The 25,444-nt window shown below is 35.5% G+C and overlaps 2 protein-coding genes and 1 non-coding gene across 6 annotated transcripts; 2 read left to right on the top strand and 1 right to left on the bottom strand.

The window, feature by feature from the left end:
- The first annotated feature begins 2,460 nt into the window (after positions 1-2,460).
- Positions 2,461-8,076, top strand: LOC138321000 (myosin-2 essential light chain-like). Its single transcript, XM_069264366.1, has 6 exons — positions 2,461-2,534; positions 2,645-2,672; positions 4,455-4,595; positions 5,113-5,277; positions 5,950-6,027; positions 6,684-8,076. The coding sequence occupies exons 1-6, from the start codon at positions 2,532-2,534 to the stop codon at positions 6,710-6,712; spliced, it is 444 nt and encodes a 147-aa protein (XP_069120467.1). The 5' UTR covers positions 2,461-2,531; the 3' UTR covers positions 6,713-8,076.
- Positions 8,077-9,241: 1,165 nt separating this feature from the next.
- Trnar-ccg (transfer RNA arginine (anticodon CCG)) lies at positions 9,242-9,314 on the bottom strand. Its single transcript has one exon. It is a non-coding gene; the product is annotated as a tRNA-Arg (tRNA).
- A 121-nt stretch (positions 9,315-9,435) lies between these two features.
- On the top strand, positions 9,436-23,735 carry LOC138321001 (uncharacterized). 4 transcript variants are annotated; one of them, XM_069264368.1, is made up of 8 exons: positions 9,450-9,584; positions 13,510-13,602; positions 14,595-15,939; positions 16,333-16,433; positions 16,980-17,139; positions 18,501-18,597; positions 20,605-20,719; positions 23,305-23,735. In XM_069264368.1, the coding sequence occupies exons 3-8, from the start codon at positions 14,613-14,615 to the stop codon at positions 23,425-23,427; spliced, it is 1,923 nt and encodes a 640-aa protein (XP_069120469.1). In that variant the 5' UTR covers positions 9,450-9,584; positions 13,510-13,602; positions 14,595-14,612; the 3' UTR covers positions 23,428-23,735. The 4 variants fall into 4 exon arrangements, with proteins under 4 accessions (XP_069120470.1, XP_069120469.1, XP_069120468.1 ...); XM_069264367.1 differs by having other exon boundaries at positions 13,510-13,591; XM_069264369.1 differs by lacking the exon at positions 13,510-13,602 and having other exon boundaries at positions 9,436-9,584.
- Positions 23,736-25,444: the final 1,709 nt, after the last annotated feature.

A 25,444-nucleotide genomic window follows, 5' to 3' on the forward strand; every position in this document is an offset into this window, starting at 1 on the left:
CAGGAAATGCAATTTAATTTTCTTATTCTGATTGTCCATCGTTAGTTTATAAATAGATATTAGTGCATTAGTCGGCACTGTCGGGTACTATCAAATAAATTTTGTTTTCCGAAATCTTACATTTACCGACAAAAATCAACTTCGCTAGCCAAGGGTATTAGTCTAATTCTCTTTCTACTACCCTTGGCTAGCGAAGTTGGACAAAAATGTACATAAAAAATATCTCGACAACGAAAAAGAATGCGGGATTTTAGAAGTTGGACAAAAATGTACATAAAAAATATCTCGACAACGAAAAAGAATGCGGGATTTTAAAGTTTCTCATCAGTTTCTCATCAGTCCAACATCATTGGGAAGCCACAAACGGCTTGTAAAGATGTATAGTGATATTTACAATAATGGTAAAATATTTAAAATGATTGCTCAAATCCTTAAAAGTATGTCCTAGGTTTATGTATAATATAATGTCTTTCCTAGGTTGATGGTGAAAATTTCGTGGCGTGGTTTTTCCAGTGCTTGTTTAGCCTATTTTTGAAAATATTCAGGTTTTCAGCATTGACCACATCAACAGGGAGAGAATTCCAGGACTCCACTATCCTGTTACTGAAAACATTTCTTGCCGAGTTGAGACGAAAGGGTTTCTTGTAGAGTTTTTTATTATGACCTCTTGTACCTGTGTGTCTCATTGGAGTACACATGATCTCACTGGTAACAATATCGATTTTGTTGGTAATTTTGAAGGTCTCCACCATATCGGCCCTCAGTCTTCTATATTCAAGTGTTGGGATACCCAGGGTCTTCAATCGGTCCGGATAGGAGAGATCTTTGAGGTTTACTAGTCTTTTTGTGCCTCTTCGTTGAACGTTTTCGATGGTTTTATATCTTTTTTAATCCAGGGAGACCAAACGACAGAACAGTATTCCAAATGGTCTAACCAGAGTCTTATACAGTGTTTTAAAAGTTTGGTTGTCAAGATACGTGAATGTTCTAAAAATGATACCCATGATTTGGTTTCCCTTTGTTGAAGCTTTATTCACTTGATTTGTAAACTTCAGGGTATTATCTATTGTGACTCCCAGATCTTTTTCACTGTTGGTTTTCCCAAGTCGTATTCTGTTGTCGCCGTCCTTTATGGTGTATTGTCTGTTAATGGGGATATTTCCAATTTCCATATGCTTGCATTTTTCTTTATTTAGTTTCATTAACCAGAGGTCAGTCCAATCGGAGATCCTGTCAATATTTCTCTGTAGCTCTTCACAGTCCTGTAATGTGTTGATTTTTTAATACAATTTGGTATCATCCGCAAATAGTTTGGTAACACAATTCACTACCTCTGGGATGTCATTGACATAAATTAGAAATAGTATGGGCCCGAGTACACTTCCTTGAGGTACACCGCTTTTTACTTTTTTGGTTTTGGAGCTTGTTCCATTTATAATAACCTTTTGTTGTAGTCCCGACAGAAATTGTTGAATCCATGACAGAATTTTGCCTCCAATTCCATAGGATTTTAATTTGTATATGAGGAGTCTATGGGACACTTTGTCAAAGGCTTTACTAAAATCCAAATAAATAACATCGATGTTGTTGTTGTTGTCAAGGGCCTGTGTCCAGTGTTCTAATACCTCCAGGAGCTGTGTTGTGCAAGACTTGCCTGGCGTAAATCCATGTTGTTCTGGTGACAGTAAATTGTTGATCTTTAGGTGTTCCATGATCTTGTCACGTATTATCCTCTGCATGATTTTACAGGGTACAGATGACAGACTAATAGGACGATAGTTATTTGGATCCTTTGTTAAAAAGAACTACATTTAATACACGTTTATCTAACTCTCTGATGTTATAAAGCGGAGTAGCTTTACAAGTGAGACTTATATATCCTTAGTAGAAAAAAGTCAGGGTTACTGGTGAAAAAGGAGCTGGTAGAACTGGCCATAGTACCATTCAGTGAAATGTTTAACCGGAAATCTGCTACTTTGCGTGTCCGTGTGATGTGTTCAAATATCTGACAATCCCTTTAATACATTGAATATACCTGGAATTTTTGGCATAATTTGCGTTTGATTACCTATGTATATTATACTTTTAGTTATTTTCTTTGTATTGATGCAGATCATATCTAGCATTGATAGTTGATTTCAATATCAACCTTTTTTTTAGAAAATCACAAGCAGAGTGCTTTCTTCGTCAAAAGTTTTCCATTTAATAACAAAACTTGTTCGAAGTGAGTAATCCCGAAATTCCATTTCCATATATGGTTATGCCAATTTAAGGAAAAAGGCAAATGTAGTCGATATTAGTTATTTTTTTAAAGTCAAGATGCATTTTTACCTATTTTCCAACATCGAATTTTATTCTCAAATATATATCTATATGTTCACTGGCAGTAAATAGGTATGATTTGACATTGGAATGAATTTAGTATAAGTTATGTCTATCTTTATTTTATCGACTAGTTTTTTTTATATCGTAAACACCCATAATACACTCGCAAACGGAAGTAGGGTTTTATAAAGGAAATAAACTTCAAGATGGTGAGTAGAGAGAAATTTTCAGTCGTGATTTCAGTATTTTTACAGTTGCACATGTATTCATATAGTCGTTTATATCCATTAGTTCACGTGCATATCTTATCTCTTTTCAGTCTCAAATGTCAGAAGACCAGTTGTCTGGTAAGTTTAGAAAATATCTTGGTACTCATAACAAAGTAGGCTAACTTTATCTGACTCTAAATTCCGACGGGGTGTGTCCGAAGCTTCTTCAAGTTCTTGTCGAGCTTTTAATCGAAATTCCTAAAAAGTTGATATATCAGATTCCTTGATCATTATTGTCTATCGACTCCAACTGATGTGTTTATGATAAGCTTCATGAATGCTACAAGACTGGTTATTGGATTGCAGTGGTGTATAAGCGCGAACACTTCCGGAGTTGTTGGTCAATCAGTTTTGTATAGGGCTGTACATGTCTAACATGTGGCGATCCGATCCACGATTCAGGGTTGACGATTCACAGATCGGATCACGAATCACCAGTTAGATACAAGCAAAAGATTTAATTGAAGTAAAACTGTTTTTATTGATAAATCAATAATGGTCTTATATATATTGATAAATGTTTGATTGATAATAAAACCAATTGTAGCAGTTTTACATTCCTTGTCATTAAGCAATAGAGTTACAGGTGAAGTACAGCAGGATTCCGTCACTGTAACTGTAAAAAAAATCGAATCATTTGAATTTTGAAATGACGTCATCTCAAAAATACTACTGCACATCAATTACGGCATGAATCAAAGTCAAACCATCAGTGAAGTGGTACACTGTATATAAATATTATGGTAAGGCATAAATCACCATATCGAAACATTTCATTGTTACTTTTATTTTGGTCATATACAGAAAAACATTGAGATTGAGAAAAAAATTATTTAAAATCCATAAGATTAGCTTATCATTTAATTTGGTTCTAGGCCTATAGTTTTTATTTTAAATCAGGTGATTTATGATTTTGACTCATAATTAGCCTACCTTTCGTTTTTGACATGGGGTTCACATTCAGTACTCAGTTGCCTAATATAATATATTCATATTTTTACATATTTCCGACCCGTAATGAAAACGAAATCGATAATAATCTTTTACATCTCTAGAATTTAATAATTACGTTTTATCATTATTATTTTATGAAGAACTCACAACATTGCATCGAAGCGAGGGTACGAAAATAACATGTTGCTAGCTTTACTTCACGCAGCTCTTGTGTACTTCCAGTCTACTTCAAAGTGAAAACATCGATGATATTTAGACTTTAGTGTACATTCCTTCACATTTTGAGCTATGAGAGCATTAAAGAAGGTATTATTTTTTGCTTTTGAAAGATCGCGATCCACAAATATCAGGAGTAACGAATATTCGTATCCGATCTTTCTCAATAATTTGTGAATACTCGGATACTCGTTACAGCCCTAGTCTTGTAGCATTCACATTCATACGAAATTAGAATTGGACACAACAGGACTGGACATGACAGCTATCACCAAGATGGGATTGCACTCTCTAATAGGACAGACATAGATTACAATTAACATTATAACATTATAATAAGCAGAAATTTTCCAATAATTCTATTAATGATTTAGCATTATGCCTGGAAATACTGAATTCCTCATAAATTAACAAATAACCTCCCTTTATTCAATCCTAGTGAAAATTTCATATGGTTTCATTAATACCGCGGTGATAAATATGGAGCGAGAACAGCTTACTTGTTAATATTTCAATTAATACCTGTAAAGAAAAATTAAAGATTTGATTGAAAGCACAAGACAAGACAAAAGAACAAGAGGCCCACCCCGGGCCTTAACAGTCACCCGGAAGTCTTGATAAAAATATCAAAATATATGTGCTGAAATATTGTTTGAATATTGCTTTCATTAATGTATTCTCTTTCTTCAGAAATCCAAGAAGTTTTCAACATATTTGATTCTAAAGGTGATGGAAAGATAGCTGCCAGTCAACTTGGGGATGTTTTGCGTGCACTTGGGCAGAATCCTACAGAGCATGAAGTGAAAAAATGTGGCTACAGTAATAATCCAGGTACTGTCTATACATACAGTACAAAAGCAATATATGATTTATACATGTTTACATGTGATTAATGATAGGTACAGACATTGATAGAGAATTATATTACTGGTACAGTAAGGAAAATTATAAAATAATTCCTTATGTATCAATGCACATGTCACTAAAGCTTTCATGGTGCAAATGCAATCTTTGAATAGTATACACTAGTACCTAAAAATTATTACTTTTAGAAATGGTATACTGTATTTAATTCAATAAATTGTAATGAAATGGTTTACCAGGGGAAAAAATAGAAGATACACTGTAACTATAAAATAATCTCATGGGCATCCAAATGACCCTTTATTTTAGATCATTATTTAACAATTTCAGAAGTCAAATCATGTATTTTCTCAGAAACCTTAGGGGTAAAAAAATACAGCATTCAACATGTTTTTTCTAATGTAGTGTGAAGTCAAATGTAATTTTGAAAAAAATATCTGCGGGGGAAAAAAAAAATTAAATGACATGAATTATAAATTTATAGATGCCAGAGTTTCGTTTGAGGTGTTCATCCCCATTCTCCAGACAATCAGTAAGAACAGAGACCAGGCTACCCTGGAAGATTACATAGAGGGTCTGAAAATGTTTGACAAAGACCAGAACGGTTTCATCACATCCGCAGAACTGCGTCATATACTTACATCACTTGGTAAGTTTCCAGGAAAGTTAAAACTGCAGCCAAATGACATGATAACTAGCCTCGCACAATAGATAGGGTTGTATATTATGTAGCTATCAATATGCATCATGTTACTTTCAAACATTGTGTTTATCTTGTCTGGGCTACCATCTCAATAAAACTTCATCCATTTGCCATGATTTGGAAATGCTGTATAGTCAGTTATTTTTGTTGGTTTGATATTTGGTTTTGAAGTTCTGGGGGAAATATGGAGAAATGAATGAGATATATATATACAGACCCTTATAGACTAATAACAACATTTGAAAACCACAAAAATTCCATTTTCAGGTTTCTAGTACAAATTATGAAAAATTTTAACCTGCACAAACAATAGCTATCCTAAAATAATTTATACTGAATTTCACAAAGAGTTTCAGATGTTATTACCACAGTCTCCCACAACACTCACCTCGCACTACATACACGCAACACACCACATACATGGGAGGCCGTCCTTACATGACCATAGCTGTTAATAGGACGTTAATAAATCAAACAAACAAACAAACATTCAGATGTTATTATATTATAGAAATACCTGAGTAATTTAAGTATTCTTTTGTTGTTAATTTGTTGTAGTGAATAGCTTGACAAAGTTATTAGCTTGTTTAAATATTAATATTTGTTGTGTGTGTACAGGAGATAGAATGACAGATGATGATTGTGACCAGCTTTTCCAAGGCCAGGAGGATGCTCAGGGCAATGTAAACTACGAAGGTGAGCTTTGAAGCATAATTGTATACTAATTTCTGAGTTCAAAAGGTGTATTATAGTGGAAGATTCTTGGAACATGGGATAAAAAAAAAATCATATTTGCTTGATGGTTTCTAAAAATGAAGTAAATCTCATCCAGGAGTAGTTCTGAGTCCTTCATTCAGGGCATCCATTAACCTGAGACTTTGAATCATTGGGGCAGCAAAATTGATACACAATTTTTGCATGCCATGCATCAATCTGATGCTTAAAATTTTGACCACCACTGCATATAATATTTGTAGACAAAGATATATAGCATTAGTTGAAAAGTGAACTCCTGAGAAATATTGAGCTCAACACACACATTTAGAACTGTCTGTAAAACCAAATTATATTTAAAAACTATTTAAATCAATCTTAATGATAGAATACAGAAATATGATGAAACTTTAATAAATCTGTTTTGTTAAACTATCTGTTGTATATGTGCTGGGTAATGATACAAATGGTTATTGTCACAGATTACTGGTAGTTCAACATTTTCATAGATTAACCTCGGTTATCTTGATCCAGCCATCTTTGCTTTTCAAATAATAAGAGAAATGGATCAAGTAAACTGATACACCTGTTTTAAGAGAGGTTTTATAAAGAGTTAATTTAAATTAATTTCATTTCAGAATTTATCAAGATGGTGATGAACTGCTAAGATTGTTTGCTTACAAGGCCATTCCTGAGCTGAATTTTGCTGTGACAAAATAAACTAGAATGAACAATATATGTGTGAACCAGTTGATTTCTCCTTACATTTAAGACATTTTGCTAAATATTTTTGGACATTTAGAATTCCCTAAAAGCAAAAAGTTGATAGACAAACACATGGAGACAAAATGGTACAAAATATAATTGGTTTACAGTAGGTATTTGTAGTTCCATGCGAACGGAAGAACAACTTTGCAGAATACAGAATTGACTAATGATTGTTAAAGGTGAAAAAGAAAGACAGTGAAGATCCAGGGAAAAATCTTTTAAGTGTGGTCGCAAATATTCAAAGCATTATTTTCAAATGATTTCATGGCGAAGATCTGAATGTGCTTAACAATTGGTTGTAATGAGCGCTAAGTGTTTAAAGAGGAAATTGAAATTGGAATCTCCATTATATTGATACATGATACAATGCAAGAACCATATAGTGTTTTTACAAGGAGATGATGTTGAGAATGTTTCCATTATAAATCCTAGACAAGTGCTATTCCTCTTTGAGAATTTCCTTATTATTTTTTTAAACAAATTAAGTTCATTTATTATTTAAAAATTGTTGATAATTTCCAAGCAGAATACCAAGTTCAGTGTATTATCAGTTACCGTTAAGAAACTAACAAACGTGTTATTTGGGGGAAACTTGTATACCATTTCATTTTTATGATATGAAAATTAAAAAAAAAAAACGGCAAAGTCAAAAATGCAAAACGAGCTTGGTTGAAAAATTGATAAAGTATTGAAATCATACTTCTGACTTTTTCATCAACATTTACACATTATTCTTGGATGTTTGTGGACCATTATTTTAGTAGAAGCTTTGTTTATTCATTCCATATATTCTTATTTACCTGTAGAGCTGTAGCTTGTTGCCCTAAGCCGAAGTTTAAGTCACTTTTATTCAATAAGATGTAAATATCTTTTGAGGGGATAAGGGATGGGTTTAAAAACCTACTGCCATTGGCATTCCTAGTTTCTGTGAACGCACTGCTACATTTTACGCATACAATATTCATGTGTACATGATATGATATATACTGCATTGTATATCCTTTGTTAGAATGTGTGTTAAAGTATTTGTGATAATTCCACAAGTATGTTAATGTATTTGATGATGTTGGCCATTATTCATACTGAGAATATGGTTTGTTTTTGTGACGAACAAAGAAAATGTGAATTGAACTATTATAAAGCAGAAAATCTACTTCAAAAATATTTTACATGGTCGATGATGATCATTATCATTAACACTACTGAATAACAAGTAATAATTTAATATTTACACCCTTAAATAAAAATATATGAATATTTCAATGTGCTTTGAATTGTTTTTTCACCATCAATATATTGTTAACTGTTGCACTCGGCCACCACATTCCTGTTATCCAATGTACCGTGTTATGAATGTTCATTATTTAAAACCTATTAGTGTCAAAGTATATACTGGAATCAATGTTTACTCGCAACGTTTCTAACCCTTGTTATAAATAACTAAATATTTTAATAATCCAATCAATTCCCTTTCCTGTACATTTCTGATTTCACTGCTGTTATTAAAAGAACATTTTGACCTTGATAAAAGTACTGGGTGCAATTTAAACTCAGTTCAAACTCCATACCAGAGGAGGCGGTCTTGTGATATGTCGGGGCATCTTTCCACTGTCACTGCAGCCAAGACATAGCACATTCACATTTCTGTTCGCCAAAGTTGATAAACACTGATATGTAGATATTGGAGCATATACACTCTTAGTACCCAGCTTAAGGCTGTGTGTAATGCTCTTTTCCATTAAACACTTGCACATTGAAAGCACATAAAACTGGGGTTTAGGCATGTTTGTAATTATTTGGTTAGAGCAATATATATAATATGTATATCGCATGTCAAAGAAGCTGCTCCATTGCACTTCTAAGATCTGGAGATAAAACCCTCAATCTAAATAAAAATATACTTTTAATTCTGCTGCACTACGTCATGCTCTACATTACGCTCCAATATAATTAAAACTTTACTTGAATTCTGCTCCACTACGATGCTAGATACTTTATGCTCCAAAGGAGCTGCATAATGTAGAGCATTGTAGCATAGAGAGTCAATTCAATTAAAATGGGTGTTGTCATATTTTTTGTATTTGGTGGATGGACTGATGAATATAACTAACAGTTATGTTATTTTTTACAGAAAATAAGACATTTGATTTTTTTAAAAATCAAGATATTTGTTAAAAAACCGATTTATACATGTACTATCTACATGTACGTCGCTGTTGAAACATCTGGCTGCGCCTTTGACTTTAGTCATATTTAGGCTACACATAGCTGAAAAAATCATGAAAAAAGTCAATCCAAAACAAACCGTTTATTGAACTGTACCATGTGATTATGATTACAAGTTTTTTGATTATCGCTGGGTTATAATTAGCCATGCAATAAAATATTAGTGTTTTCAAAATAAAATATAAAAATGATATTGGGAATTCGACCCTGAAGGGACTCGAACCCTCAATCTTCGGCTCCGGAGGCCGACGCCTTATCCATTAGGCCACAGGGTCTACGCCCAAAAATGGAAGAATAAGTTGGTTTTAAATTTCATACATTTGTAGTAGGCGATCGAAGGTTCATAGACACATGTTAAACAATATTGAGCATTATTTGAAAAATGACTTCACTGTGGAAATTAAATCTATTTTTCAATGATGCAGAATTTAAATGAATGTACTATATACGAAACTACGGCTCCAGACATTGAGCGCAGCGATCAAGAGTCTTGTGGATCGAGATAAAATGGAGAAAAAGAGTGAGCGAGCCGGGTGTGATAAGTGGTACGTAAAACTCCTTAAAATAAAATAGGAAATGATGTCACTGTACTCTGGTACACACAATAACCACAGATTGTTTTAAATACACGTAAAAAAAAACGTTTTTAAAAGTATGTCATTTTCGATGCCCTGATAGGAGACACGTACAAATACTCCTTCCGACATAATCAGGTTGGGCAGTATGGGCGCAACCCTGCATATGGGTAACAGCATAGGCGCGTCTGCATCTGGTTTTGGGGAAAAAAAAAAAACAATTCCTAGTAGCTAGGGGTAGGTTATTATATTTTTATCAAAAACAGAAGCAGACGCCTGTGGTAACAGTTACCCATTTGAGTAACAATTACCTGTTTGAGTAATCAATAAGTTGCCAAAATGAGGAATGCCGTGAAAGAAAAATGCATGAAGCTGTTTTAATTTTTTTTTTAGTTTGACATGGCACCATTATTTTCACATCACTGTGGTCGATGGGGAACACCTAAATATTGTTATCTTACAACAAAGTGTATTGTAAACGGTGGTTTAATTACAACGATACATATACATCTGTACACAAAGCATCTACAATAATAATCAACAATACATGTTATATTTGACAAGTTTACACACATTAGTAAAACACGTCTGTACAGATTAGGGGTTGGAAAGAGAGAGCGCTGCGGGGGCGCCACATTTACTGCGTCTGCGCACATTGATGACGTCATCCAATCCGCAGTTCACAACACTCCTCCCCGTTTTATGGAGCTCCCTCCTAGGATAAAGATGTCGGTGGTACTGATGATGGCTCACAAGGTCCAATCTTGTCTTACTAGGTGTCAAGGTTCCTTGTCGAGGTCCTTAAGTTTATACTGAAAATACGGAGTGCAGGGGCACTAACTCCAAGAAACATCGTTTGTAGGGAAGATTACCAAACTAAATATTTGTTCTTCCAGGTTTTGGCCCTGAATTGGATTTACCCAAGGTCCGTTCTGCATGTTCATGATTGTTTTATTACATGTAATTTCCTTTTTACCAAAGGGACTTCACGTCCGAACAACAAACTAAATCTTATATACACTATATAGTTGTTCAACTGACCCTGCTTGGGAACGTTTTGCAGGTCAGTGCAATTTAGGTACCAGATAAAATGTAGCTGACCCCGCTTGACGGGTGTTGTCATTCATGCCAATAATGGCGCGAGCAAGCACATGCATATGCCAGACGGTGTAAACACACTCGATACAAACATATGACATAATAAATTATACAAGTGAAATAGGCGTAAATTCGCCGACGTCTGACACCAGTATTGTAAACGGTGGTTTACAACGATACATATACATCTGCATACAAAGCATCTACAATAATAATCAACAATACATGTTATATTTGGAAAGTTTACACACATTAGTAAAACACGTCTGTACAGATTAGGCGTTGGAAAGAGAGAGCGCTTCGCGGGCGCCATGTGATGGCGTCTGCGCACATTGGTGACGTCATCAAATCTGCGGTTCACAACAAAAGTGAGACAACAGAATTTGATATTTTATGCACAGAAACAAAGTCTTAGATCAGTTGTAAGGTATTCTAAAAATGATAACGCCATTTTTGATAATGATTTTTAAAATAAGTTAGAAACATACATAAGGTAAACAACATTAATATATGTGTTTTCTTTTCACAGAATTCCTCATTTGGGTACAATTGTAACTTATTGATTACTCAAACAGGAAACTGTTACTCAAATGGGTAGCTGTTACCCATATGCAGGGTTGTGCCCAACCTATTAATCACTTTGTATCTGCAGGGATCAATCTAGGTTTTGGGGGGAAACTACCCTTTTTCAAAATAGGGGAAAAGTTTGGGGAAATATAGGGGAATTTGAATCTTCTTATTTTGGTCCAAAATTATATTCATTTTCACGAAAAAGTACCGTAAAACAACTAATTTTAATTTTAGATTTAGTAAAGCAAGATTTTCAGCTCAAAATATGCAGTAGCTGTATGATAAATATTAAGAAATATGCAAACAAAAGTTTTAAAAAAATCAATGAAAAATAAGTCACAGGGGAAATTGTGTTACAAAAACGGTCAATTTTTTAGCTTCTAATGGGACATTTTTAAATCTTCAGGGGAATTTAAGGCCAGAGAGGAAATCATTCCTTGAGGGGAAATTTACCCATAAACGGTAATAAATCAGAGCTAGATTGTTCGCTGATTGGGGTTCAAACTCAGGACCTCCTAACACTAGCCATATGCTCTGTAGTTTGAGAAATCCCTCTTGAGATTCCTCCTCAAGACTTTTATATTTTGATGTTTGATAGATGGCTCTCGAGTTGGGCCTGTGACATGCTGGGATGAAGGGCTACCAAGTTTGTTCAAATGAATGACCTTGAGCTTCATTAAGGTCACAGATGTCAAATGGGCTGAAATGTCTTGATAAGAAATCTGCTTCATAACCAAGATGCCTAGAGACCTGATATTAGGCCTATGACGTGCTGGGATGAAGCGCTACCGAGTTTGCTCAAATGAATGGCCTTGACCTTCATTCAAGGTCACAGGGGTCAAATAGGCTTGAATCTTGAAATGACTTCTTCATAACAACCAAGAGGCCTAGGGACTTGATATTGGGCCTATGTCATGCTTGGATCAATGGCTACCAAGATTTGTTCAAATGAATGACCTTGACCTTCATTCAAGGTCACAGGGGCCAAATAACCTTTAATCTTTTAACAACTTCTTCTAATAACCAATAGTCCTAGGGACCTTATATTGGGCCTGTGGCATGCTGGGTTAAAAGACTACCACGTTTGTTCAAAATAATGACCTTGACCTTCATTCAAGGGATCAAATAGGCTAAAATCTTTAAACGGCTTAATGATAAACAAGGGGCCTAGAAACCTGATATTGAGCCTGTAACATGTTGGGATAAAGGGCTACAAAGTTTGTTAAAATGAATGACCTTGACTTTCATTCAAGTCACAGGGGTCAAATAGTCTTAAATCTTTAAACAACTTCTTCTTGATAACCAAGAGGCCTAGGGGCCTGATATTGGGCCTTGGCATGCTGGGATCAAGGGCTACCAAGTTTGTTCAAATGAATGACCTTGACCTTCATTCAATGTCGCAGAAGTCAAAAAGGCTTAAATATTTAAACAACTTCTTTTTAATAACCAAGAGGCATAGGGACCTGATATTAGGCCTGTTACATGCCGAGATGAAGGGCTACCAAGTTTGTTCAAATGAATGACCTTAACCTTCATTCAAGGTCATAGGGGTCATTTAGGCTAAAATCTTTAAATGACTTCTTGTTAATAACAAAGAGGAAAATGGGCCTCTAACGTGCTTTGGCATGATATAAATTTTTATTCAATCTCCTATTTGTTAAGTATGAACCATGCATGATTACCAGATAGCAGGTGAGCGATTCGGGCCCATTTGGCCCTTGTTTAGATATTGGGATACTAACTAATTGCACGCGATGCATCGATGCACCACCAAGCGATGCAATACATCGATGCATTGGTGAATCGTTACACCTCTAATTGTACTCATTAGTAGAGCATTCGGCTAGTGTTCGGAGGTCCCGGATTCATTAATCCTGGTCTAGCCACTACATTTTCTCTTCTTCTGCTTCACATGGTACGTATATGTATAGCCATCATGCATCGTCTGTTGTCAGTAAACTTTTCACATCATTTTAAACTTCTTCTCAACTTCCACCAGTGGGATAAGCTGAAACATACCCGATAAGATTGATCCTGACATATGGTCCAGGCCAAGAGTTACTGTATTTTTCAGGTCAATCCAAAATCCTAGATTGCTATCACAGCCGCCATCTTGAAAACACATCCTTCCCAATTACTACCAGTATGATTTAGCTGAAACTTAAATTGCTCGAAATTAATCCTGACATGGTTCTGACCAAGCGTTGTTATTTTTCCGGTCTTTTAGAAATCCCAGATGTCCGCCATGACCCCAAGTCAGATCTGCCTGTGCGATTAAGCTGAGACCTGCCTGAAATGATCCTGACATGGTTCTGAACAAGTGTTGTTTTTTTTTTTTGATTGATCTGAAGTCCAAGATGGCTGTAACAGCCATCATCTTTAATACATATTTTGAACTTTTTGTCAAATTCAAAATGGGCACTAATTGGTCCTCTTGTTTATAAATGTTATTCACAAGTCTATGTATAGTTGGGCCCTTTTGGCCCCCAAATCTGTGAAATTTTCAAATTTGTTATTTAGTAATTAAATTGTTGAATATCAAATATTGAGTACATCTTTGATAGAATAGGTATGGTAATTATGTATCAATGCAGCTTTGGTTACCATGGTAAATATCCTAAATACAGGTATGCAAAAAGTATGAAAAATATATGCCAATTTAGTCAATTTGGGCCATCTAGCAATACAGTGCATCATTGAACAAACCTGATTTTTCTCCTTAAATGATGTATCTGAGCTAGGTACCTAAATATTCTGAATAAATGTTAAGTTTGTTCAAGGTTTTGCTCTATTGTTTCTTAGACAAAAAATGTTTTAAAAAAAATAGGCAAAAATGACAAAAATTTTAAATTCTGTTTAATTTATGCATACTGTATTCGACCCAATAAGCGCCCATGGCCAGAGCGCTTAAAAAATTGATAAAAATGAAAAGGTGCTATTAAGTCAAAATTATTGAAAATTTGTACTGTTTTATGTACTTTTGGTCCTTATTTATGCCTGGGCAATTGAAATTGAGGCCTCAAAAATGGGGAGGGGCGCTTATAGGGACATGGGCGCTTATTGGGTCAAATACGGTATTTCGGATGATATCCATGGCAACTTAAAGCTGGAAAATTAGACAACTTTTATTACAACTAAATCAGGGACATACTTAAATGTAGCAATATCTTAAGTGCAACAAGTTTATTATTTCTTAATTAATACTTTGTTTAAAAAATTGATAGATTTGGGGGCCAACTTTTATGCTGGTAAGCCCATAATGTTACATGAATGATTGATATCATATTTTTCATTTCTTTTTGTTTGATTTAGGTAAATTACAGTTGAATCATGGCATTTTGGCAGACTATGACCAGGGTCTTTCTTTTAGGAGGCAGCACAAGGAGCTCAGTTTGCTTCAAGAGACTTTTTCACAGCTATATGTTAACAAGATGCAAAAACAATGGTGGAGTACTTAACTGTTTGCCACCAAATCAAAACCCTCAACTCCCCATCAGCTATATCTTACAGACACACTCTTTTAGTGAGCAAACTAAGGACAGAAATTCATCAATAAATCAGATAAAGAAAACTAAATACAAACAGGATATTAAAAGCCGTCCATATGCTGGGGCTAATAGGAATGTTAAGTATATGTGTAGTCTTGTTTGGCCCGATGACAAAAGGGGCAATGAACTTGGAGAGAAAACGAGGTGGACAGGTCCAGAAATACAAGACTTCGCTGTGAAGAATTTCCATACATTATCATACGAACAGCTGATGGATATCATAGCTTTTTGTGTAAAACAGAAAAACTTTGTTTGTCACAATCTTTTAGACTATTTATTGGAAAGTGTTAACAATAACTTTGAGAAAGATACCACTGTTTGGGATTCAAAATCTGTTGCTCAGCTCATGTTTTGTGCATTTGTGTATGGATATCGCAGACATAATTTATTTCGTCAAGTGGAGAAACATATAGAAAAACACCTTTCTATAAAGCAGTATGAAATGTCTGAAATGGAAGCTGTTATGATACTGTGTGCATATAACAGGTGTTCCAAGCAGTTTACCTCCGTTGAAGTCATCAGAAAGTTTTGGTCTATTTGGTTTGCTTACTACCACAAAATGACCAAGACATCCATTTCATCTGAAAATAAGTCACATATGTACATGTTCCTCCGACAAATGTGCCATTATACATCTCACCTAAATTCTTTGGAACAACTTCAGGCTATTGGAAATTATGGATGCCATCTACACCTTGTTGAAGATCACATCACGGTAATGCAGTGCCTGTCAACAGTTAGGTTTTATCATGCACCTTTTGTTGACAAGGTGATACAAAAAATTGAAGAATTAAGTAAAAACAATGTCAGTGTTCGTGTTAAAACTTTAGCAATATTTAGTGAATTTGTAGCCAATTATGAATTGCAAGAATCAAAAACAGACAGGCATTGTTTTGACAATTTATCAAAATTATTTGAGTTAAGTTCTGGAGAAGCTGCAATGTCTGCAAACTATTTTCCCAAACTTGCATTTGATGGAGGAGTTCAAAAAGGATCCAAACGCATTCTCATAGATTCTGAAGATCGATGCATCATGCGATTTGCCTTAGGGATGGTGATGGCAGGCAGAATTCCTCAGGACCTTATCAGTATTCTTCTTGGTAAAGGTTGTAAGTATCCTGCTATTATAAGAAGAAAGAAAAACCATTTGTTTTATGTGTCTGTGGTTGAGATATACATGTATGCAAAGTTGCACGTAATAACGCGAAAGTTTCATGTAATAACGTGATAGTTTTGCGCAATAACGCCCAAGTTTCACATAAAAACACAAAATTTTTATATTTTTTTCCTACCAAAATGAGCCCAATCAGCTTTCGTAATTTATTAACTTATACAAGCTAGGAAAAATTAAAAATGAGACATGATTGCTAATAATAAAAATATTGAGTGCAAATACTTGTACATGGGAACCCATCTGTAATGATTATCTATACTGACATGTGTTGTAAAAAAGTTTGACCTTCCAGTGTAAATATGATATAATCTATATTGTTTGTTTACAGTGGACAGCAGCGACTTATATCCTAAGGATCTCTTGTTACTACAGGCCTGTGTGGATATTGAATGTCCGAACTACACTGGTAACCGTCTGAGCTTGCCAAAGGTAATTATAAGTACATTTGTACTTGTATTAAAACTTTTCAATCATGTAGTTGGACTAATTTTAAAGGTAAAATATGAGTGTTATTTATGATTTTGAATAAATCAGATTCAGATTATCAGATACAATATTATGGAGGTCCATTGATATTTACATGGAATATAATATTGTATGACACCATGCATGCAGAAAGTTGCTTGAAAATGAAGTTGCCATTGCAGCATACTCGCTGTCACAGCGACAAATAATTGAATTAAAGAACTGCAGATCGTCTTGAAAACAAAAAGATTATCTTTAATATAGTCATAGTAAGCTTCATTACGACACACATGATATATTTGATGATACTTTTTTTTGCATCTATAACAATAACTCTCTGTGGTTTCTGCAAAGATAACTGTAATAAATTGTGGCAGCGCAATACTTCAGCTGCTGTACTCAAGCTCTCATGACCAACTCAGGTAAGAACATAAATTTACAAAAAAAATCCAAAAAAAATCATCATAGTAATTACTGATGCTTTAGGTTTAATACCTATTTTACTTTCAGTTTGTGTCTGATAAAAGAGTTTTCCAGAATGCCAAAGGACTTTTGAAGTTTAAGAAAAGTGATCACAACCACCTGTCGAAATTAGTATTGACCACTGTAGACAGCATTGTGGGGGAACAACTCTACCACTATCACAGTCTTCTGCCCTATGGAAATGAAGGTAACCAAGGCAACTTGTTTTTTATTAGGTCATCTGACCCAAAGGATGACCTATAGTCATCATGTACTGTAACCAACTTATTTTCGCAATTTGAAGTCAAATGGTGTCATTATAAATACACTCAGAACATTTTTGGGACAATTAATTTCTGTATTTTATAACACCTGTAAAATATGCAAAATATAATCACATACACACGTACATAAATTGACAGATCACCAGCTGTCAATTCAACTGTCTGAATACCGCACGTGAATTTGCACTTTTGTATTGTGTAAGTAGAGCAACGACATTGCTACAACATTGAAGTGAGAAGGATTTTGTCACTGTCTCTTTACACTACTAACACCACGCAAGATGCCTAAGAACCAGGAATAAATACCATTTTTCTTCACAAATGCTTGTCTTATTGGGTCAAAAGAAACACCAATGTAAAGCTTAATTATTAATATAATTACTGGGGTTGATTTAGTGCACATAGCATGTTGGGTCGAAATAACCCGCCGTATACATCAAACTGGCCGAGACATTTCGTACCTGCACACAATAGATGTAAACAAACATGTAGACGAACACGTGTTAGTGTTATTTCGGACTGAAGAAGGCCCTATAGTGGCTGAATATATATTCCATAGAAATGATTTTGATTTTACTTCGAATTTATTTTGGCCTTTTATTTCGGATTATTAATATACTAGCTTTATACCGTTTTTCCTCATTATAATTATTAACAATTTTCACGATATCTAGTCCTTACAAAATGTAAATAAGGACGGAAGATTTAGAAGAAATGTCTTAAATTTTCATAAAAAAACCAAGATCTCATGAAATGATGGACCACTTCAGAAAGTAAAATGGTAAACCTGGCACCCGCAAGCTCCATCAAAAGTTGCGCTGGCGGATATCAAAGGAAAACCAGCCGTCGCATAATATCATGGTCAGTGCACAAACACAAAAGCACTTGTGACGTCCAAAACTCTGAGTGAGAAATCCTTCTCACTTACAAATTGTAATGACAGACGAACAATAATTAAGGTAGATATGTGTTTGCTAAGTGGTGTGGCTGCATACTGTCTGGCAATGAGTAAATACATTTGTTTACAGTATGATAATATATTGAACAACAGTTTTAGGTTTAATATAAATAACCCTTCCTTCCTTTATCATCAAACAGTTTGTAAATTTTTCTTAATCTCCCCTATCCTTCTTATAGATATTAGGTCACTTGCCTATAGGTCATGGTGATATCCTTCTTATAAATATTAGGTCACTTGACCATAGGTCATGGTGACCTAATGTATTTGTATGTCATCGTTCATCTGTCATTACAATTTAAATAATTAACTATTCTTGTCTTCCAGTTATAGAGCTGAGACTGGATGAGGAGAGAAGGCCTACTAAGTTTGTAAAGTTACCATACTATAGACTGACTGACACTTTCAAGTCCTCAGGCACTGGGTATGTATGCTAATTAATTGTCCCCTGTGAAACATATTTGCGGGGGATATTTTCTTTCATACCTACACGAGTAATACTGGCTGGTCTAGGGCAATACACTCATGTCGCCTAAGGCTGTATTGCATGGCTACCCATGCAATAAAGCCTCGTGACGTCACGGCGTCAACAAAATCTCTATTTCCTCGGTAAAATTTTAACATTTTTTTCACAAAATTGACTGGTTTTACTATAAAAGATGCAAGCAACGGAATTTGTGTTGAAAATATCACGTAATTTTTCATGTATGGAAATTGACTTCCAGTCGTGGATTTCTTCGAATTTATTTCAAAATGGCGGGATATTATAGTTGTAAAATTGCAGTAAAACGTCGTGGTATGAAAGAAAAATACTCTTTCATAAGTGGATATGAAGGATAGGGATATTCTACCCTCGGGATCACAAAATGTTGCAAAACCCTCGGCAAGCCTCGGGTTTTACTACATTTTGTGACCCTCGGGTAGAATATCCCTATCCTTCATATCCACATATGAAAGAGTCTTATAGTATTGGATTCATCCATTCATCAGAGATTGTTCCTGTTACTATGGAAAAGTAAAAAAAAAATAAACAACAATTAATGTTCTCTTTCTGGGCTACAACTTCAAAACTGTCTGACTCAAATTCTCAAACATTCTGTTTATGTTAGGTTAGAGCACTTGTGCCATATTCCGGTTTTCATACCACGGACACTTGTGCTGTATTCGGGTTTTCATACCAGTAACCACTTGTGGGGCATGGATAAAAATTCCACGCTTTAATTTGAGGAACTCCTTGTTAAAGGAGAAGGTACATTAAGACTCGAATATGGCCGCAAAATTAATTCTCCAGTAAAGAACAACATATTTTGCCATATAACAGTTGAATACATTTGCTAACACATTACATCCCAAAAATATCCCGCACGTGCCAATTATGTTGACTATGACGTCATCAACATGCAGTTTCACAAAAATCCTTGAAAAATCATACTTTTTGAGTGGTTTTCTCTAAAAATGAATGTGGCCGCCTTCGTGGAGCAGAAAGAGATTTTCACACGTTGTGTATCGTGTATTTATGCATATCCATGCAAAATTTAAAGTTGCTCGAAGGTGGTGGCCAAATCCATTTCAAGCCTTTTCTAACCTAAAGATGACGAATTTCTAGCAAAATTTGGCGAGAAGAGGAAAATCATCAATTTGATGATGTCATAGGTGGAGCACATCGTGTACATGGTTATAAAAAGATATGTTTTGATGAATGGCAAGTATGAGAGTATTTATTGATGTGAAATTGATGTGGATCAGAGTAAATATTTTTCGGCCTGAAAAATTAAGGCCAAATACTGGTCCTATCATATCTACTCCTTTGTGTTTAAATTGTTATTACCATAAATACTTAATACCTCTATATTTAAGCTTCTGTATCAATAATGTCATAAAAGTTCAAGTTATCCGAGTGTTCGAATTAAGCAAGTTCTCATATCTACTGACAATCGCTCTACTTGGTATAAATAGACTAGTTCCATGTCGTAAAACGATGTGAACAAGACAGATGTCAAAACAGCCGATAGTAGTTGCAAAATTATAACAAGAAAACCTAGATATATATCTATTTAGGCAGATTTATGAAAAAGAAATCGGCATTTTCGGCGATCTCATTATCCAAAAAATCTCTTTTTGAGTTTAGGAACATTTTATGTTTGATTTTTGTCGTACTGACATAAAATTTAATACGTATTATCCGAGTTCTTCCAATTTTCCTAATTCGAATTTTCAGAGTTCTTTAAACAAAGATAAAGAGGGAATTCGACCGGGTTTTCGAATTATCCGAGTTCGTATCAACCAAGTTCCACTGTATACAGTTTATTAAGAGTATTGTAGGCATTACAATGTAGTTGTGATATTTTTTTGTAATTTTGACTTTTGTTTTTCAACTATTTATGTACCACTGCTCTGAAAATTTATTTCATTTCCATTCCTTGATCACTAGGATTGCCATCCTACTGCACAACAGAAGGCAGACAACCTTCAACGGAGGTGCTCCATTAGGGAGATTAAAAACCCAGAGAAGACACTTGAGGAAGCTCGGCTACCAAGTTGTCGAGGTAAAATTTTCGACTCATTTCTGTGTGCCAAATATTTTGTGTTTTAACATAAAACAAGATGATTGAATTTAAGCAAAACGATTTGTTTTGCTATTTGGCTTCATGGGTACATTTGTATGTATAATTAATCCATTTCTCAATATTTATCAGATCAAGTTTTCCTAACAATTTCAATGTCCTGCAAAATGGTAAAAATGTTAATTGTTCTTGCATAAAGCAGACTGTACATGAAAATATGGTTATACGTAACTAACCATAATGTAGAAAGAAAACGACTAATTGAATTGTATACCAGTTAAACTACAACTGTGTTCATTATAACATGTACTGTACACAGTGTATTAAATCTCCATGTTCATTTGATGGTTTGTACTATTTCATTAAGGGCACACTTCATTTCCGAAACAAAAATTAAGTTTTTAGCTCACCCGGCCCGAAGGCCGCGGCATCCGTCGTCCGTCCGTCCATCCGTCCGTCGTCCGTCCGCCAACATTTCCTTTAAATCGCTACTTGTCCTAGAGTTCTGCATGCATTTTAACCAGGTCAGAAACTTCCTTAGGGGAGAGGATCAGATTTTGCATAAATGGTGACCCTGACCCCCCCTGGGGCAGGAGGGGCGGGGCCCAATAGGGTAATAGAGGTAAATCCTATAAAACGCTACTTGTCCTAGAGTTCTGCATGGATTGCAACCAAATTTGGCCAGAAACTTCCTTAGGGGAAGGGGATCAGATTTTGCATAAATGGTGACCCTGACCCCTTGGGGCAGGAGGGGTGGGGCCCAATAGGGGTAATAGAGGTAAATCCTAAAAATCGCTACTTGTCCTAGAGTTTTGCATGGATTGCAACCAAATTTGGCCAGAAACTTCCTTAGGGGAAGGGGATCAGATTTTGCATAAATGGTGACCCTGACCCCCCTGGGGCAGGAGGGGTGGTGCCCAATAGGGGTAATAAGGTAGATCCTATAAAATCGCTACTTGTCCTAAAGTTCAGCATGGATTGCAACCAAATTTGGCCAGAAACTTCCTTAGGGGAAGGGGATCAGATTTTGCATAAATGGTGACCCTGACCCCCCTGGGGCAGGAGGGGTGGTGCCAAATAGGGGTAATAAGGTAAATCCTATAAATCGCTACTTGTCCTAAAGTTCAGCATGGATTGCAACCAAATTTGGCCAGAAACTTCCTTAGGGGAAGGGGATCAGATTTTGCATAAATGGTGACCCTGACCCCTTGGGGCAGGAGGGGCGGGGCCCAATAGGGGTAATAGAGGTAAATCCTATAAATCGCTACTTGCCCTAGAGTTCTGCTTGGATTGCAACCAAATTTGGCCAGAAACTTCCTTAGGGGAAGGGGATCAGATTTTGCATAAATGGTGACCCTGACCCCCCTGAGGCAGGAGGGGCGGGGCCCAATAGGGGTAATAGAGGTAAATCCTTTAAAATGCTACTTGTCCTAGAGTTCTGCATGGATTGCAACCAAATTTGGCCAGAAACTTCCTTAGGGGAAGGGGATCAGATTTTGCATAAATGGTGACCCTGACCCCCGTGGGGCAGAAGGGGCGAGGCCCAATAGGGATTATAGAGGTAAATCCTTTAAATCGCTACTTGTCCTAGAGTTTTGGATCGATTGTAACCAAATTTGGCCAGAAACATTCTTGGGGGAAGGGGAACAGAACTTGTATAAATTTTGGCTCTGACCCCACGTGGGTAGGAGGGGCGGGCCCAATAGGGGAAATAGAGGTAAATCCTATAAATCGCTACTTGTCCTAGAGTTCTGCATTGATTGTAACCAAATTTGGCCAGAAACATCCTTTGGGGAAGGGAAACAAAACTTGTATAAATTTTGGCTCCGACCCCCCTGAGGACACGAGGGGCTTGGCCCAATAGGGGAAATAGAGTTTAATCCTAAAAATCGCTACTTGTCCTAGAGTTCTGCATGGATTGTAACCAAATTTGGCCAGAAACATCCTTGAGGTTAACAGAATTCGTATAAATTTTGGCTTTGACCCCCTGGAGCAGAAAGAGTGGGGCCCAATAGGTGAATTAGAAGTAAATATTCAAATTCCTTTAGAAAAGAAACAATGAACTTATATTCAGAACATTACATAGCATTACAAACCAGGTGAGCGATACAGGCCCTCTGGGCCTCTTGTTTTTAAAAACAGTAGAAATATCAATTGTATATATATTGATGATATTAGATGGGGGTTATTACACCAAAGAAATGCAAGTTTATCTGCGTTATCTATGATAACAGTGAAAATTCATTTTGCTGCTTGGCCTCTGCTGCAGTGATAGTAGACTTAGGCACAGTGATTAGGATGACTTCCGGAAACATAAGATGACCTGCGTAATTAAAATTTACATTTGATTTAATTTAATTGTTTTCCGAATGTTATGATTAGTGTAGTATTAGCAACAAGTTTATAACTTTGTGACTCTACAAAATTATAAATTTTCATTTTACATTCCAATTTTGAAAATTAAACCCTTTAAAAAGGTAGTGGGTCTAAAAGAAACTTTATGTTTATACTGGGTAATTTGTTTTAACAAATGTTTAATTATAATCGTGAACATTTCTTCTTTGTAGGTTCCAATCCTTAGTCCAGAGGAGCTGAGGGATGCTAAAGCTGAACAGAAAATGACTGGAATGTTGAGGCAAAAACTGGAACAAGACTGCAATGTTGTTCTTGAGAAAAAGAGACCTCGGTGAATTAGTGTGAATTTCTCATGTCACCGGAATTGACTTTTATCATGGAGATAGAATGTATTCCATTACAGCAGTTTCTAACTGTTGTATCTTGACTGTTGCCGTTTAAGATGGATACACTCCATTAAAACAGTAATTAACAACTAACTGGACCATTGTCTTTCACGAAGGAGGAACCTTGCTAAAAGCTGTTATATACTGTGATATGTAAAAAAAAAAAAGTTAAACTCAAAAATATAACATTGTAAAGCCACTTACAGTGAACTTCAATGTGTTATGCAAAAGAGATTAAAGCACCAGATATATAGGGATTGAATGTATTTTTCTAATTTTCATAGCGGCTATGAATAGCAGAAGCTATCTACATATTCCTTGGAGCGCATTATGATAGTATATTATTAAGCTGAAAATCTTTTTTAACTTACATTGTTCCAGAAAAACATATATGGTAGAGGGGAAAGCACTTTGAAATTGGGAGACCCACCGATAGAAGCGATTTTCAATTTTGTTGACCCCTCCACGTATCTATTTTTTTGTGAATTAGACTATGGCATAGATGCGATTTAATTTTTTGTTTTACTCCAACATCATTTTGGATTTACATATTTTGATTTCTAGCATCACCAAAGAGTCCAAGGACAAAATTGTGCCGTATATGGTGCAGTGAACTATTGTTTGATGTGCTGCATCAATTACTAGATTTGAATAAAGGTACATTAGTACATCACGTGACAGAATACTGGATTCTGATTGGCTACACACACAGATACTACTTGCAATAGTGCCCGGGCAAGTGGGCACTATTGAAGTGGCGCGAAATTGAACGTGAATGTATTGTGACGTCACCATAACATGACGTCATTAACGTTGCGCTTCTACCAAGACGTCAAGATGGCGGACAGGCTGTTTTGTGCGGGGATGGAAGCGAATGTTGCTTTTCTACAGAAGACAGTTCACTAATGTTCTACATTGTTCTACTTTAAATTTTCATGAAGCTGAATCCCGTTTTTATAGAATCCCATATTTCTGCGGCAATTTATATGTTGTACTTTTAATGTAACAACGTGGTGTGGAAATAAAGATAGCGTTGCGAGGTATCGCTTGCATTGACGTGCTTCTATTACGATGACATGAAAAACGATCTCATGTCTGGGTGATGTACTAAACCCATTATGGCCTGGTTGAGAGGGCACTATTGCCTCATAGTATTGTCTCATGATGGGATAGTGCCCTCGCCTTCGGCTCGGGCACTGTTCCATCCCTCGACAATACTATGAGGCAATAGTGCCCTCTCAACCAGGCCATAATAGATAAATCTTCCTTGAACCAGTTGAAAATCTACTAAAGATGCCAAAGTGTTGCACAAGGGTAATGCAAGAGTAGACATCTGGACATTCACACTCGTTAACTGACACTTTTCCCCCGACTTAATACCAGTGAATTTAAATAAAGATCTACTGATGACAACAGTATTTTGCCAAAACTAATCCATTGTTTCTCTGTACCATTGCCAAATTTGATTGAATATACACAAATGTAATATGTTTTAAGATATTCTGTCATTATTATATTAAAACACCCAGAAATTAAAACATTTTTTTTATTGAAGATGAACAACACATTAATATTGTTTTCTCAACAGTTATTTTTGTAGTCAGGATGACTGACAACATTACAAACCACAAATTTTGAATTTTCTTTCAAAAGGTTACAAATGCTTCAGATAGACCTACCCAAAGAAGTGGTTTTATTGAAACGCCACCCTGTCAGTACAGAAGTGATTTTATGTTGAACCCACCATGGTACATACAATTTTTTAAAGTGCCTTCCCTGGGTGCCATATATGTTTTGCTGGAACAGCCCTTAAGTAGAAAAGGTTGGGTTTTTTTAACTAAGCTGAAAAGGTTTTTTTTAACTTTAGTAGAGAAGTTTTTTTTAACTTAAGCTGAAAAGGGTTTTTTTAACTTTAGCTGAAAAGGTTTTTTTTTACTTAAGCTGGAAAGATTATTTAATATATACC

Source organism: Argopecten irradians, chromosome 4 (genome assembly GCF_041381155.1).
Source record: "Argopecten irradians isolate NY chromosome 4, Ai_NY, whole genome shotgun sequence".
Lineage (NCBI taxonomy): Eukaryota > Metazoa > Mollusca > Bivalvia > Pectinida > Pectinidae > Argopecten > Argopecten irradians.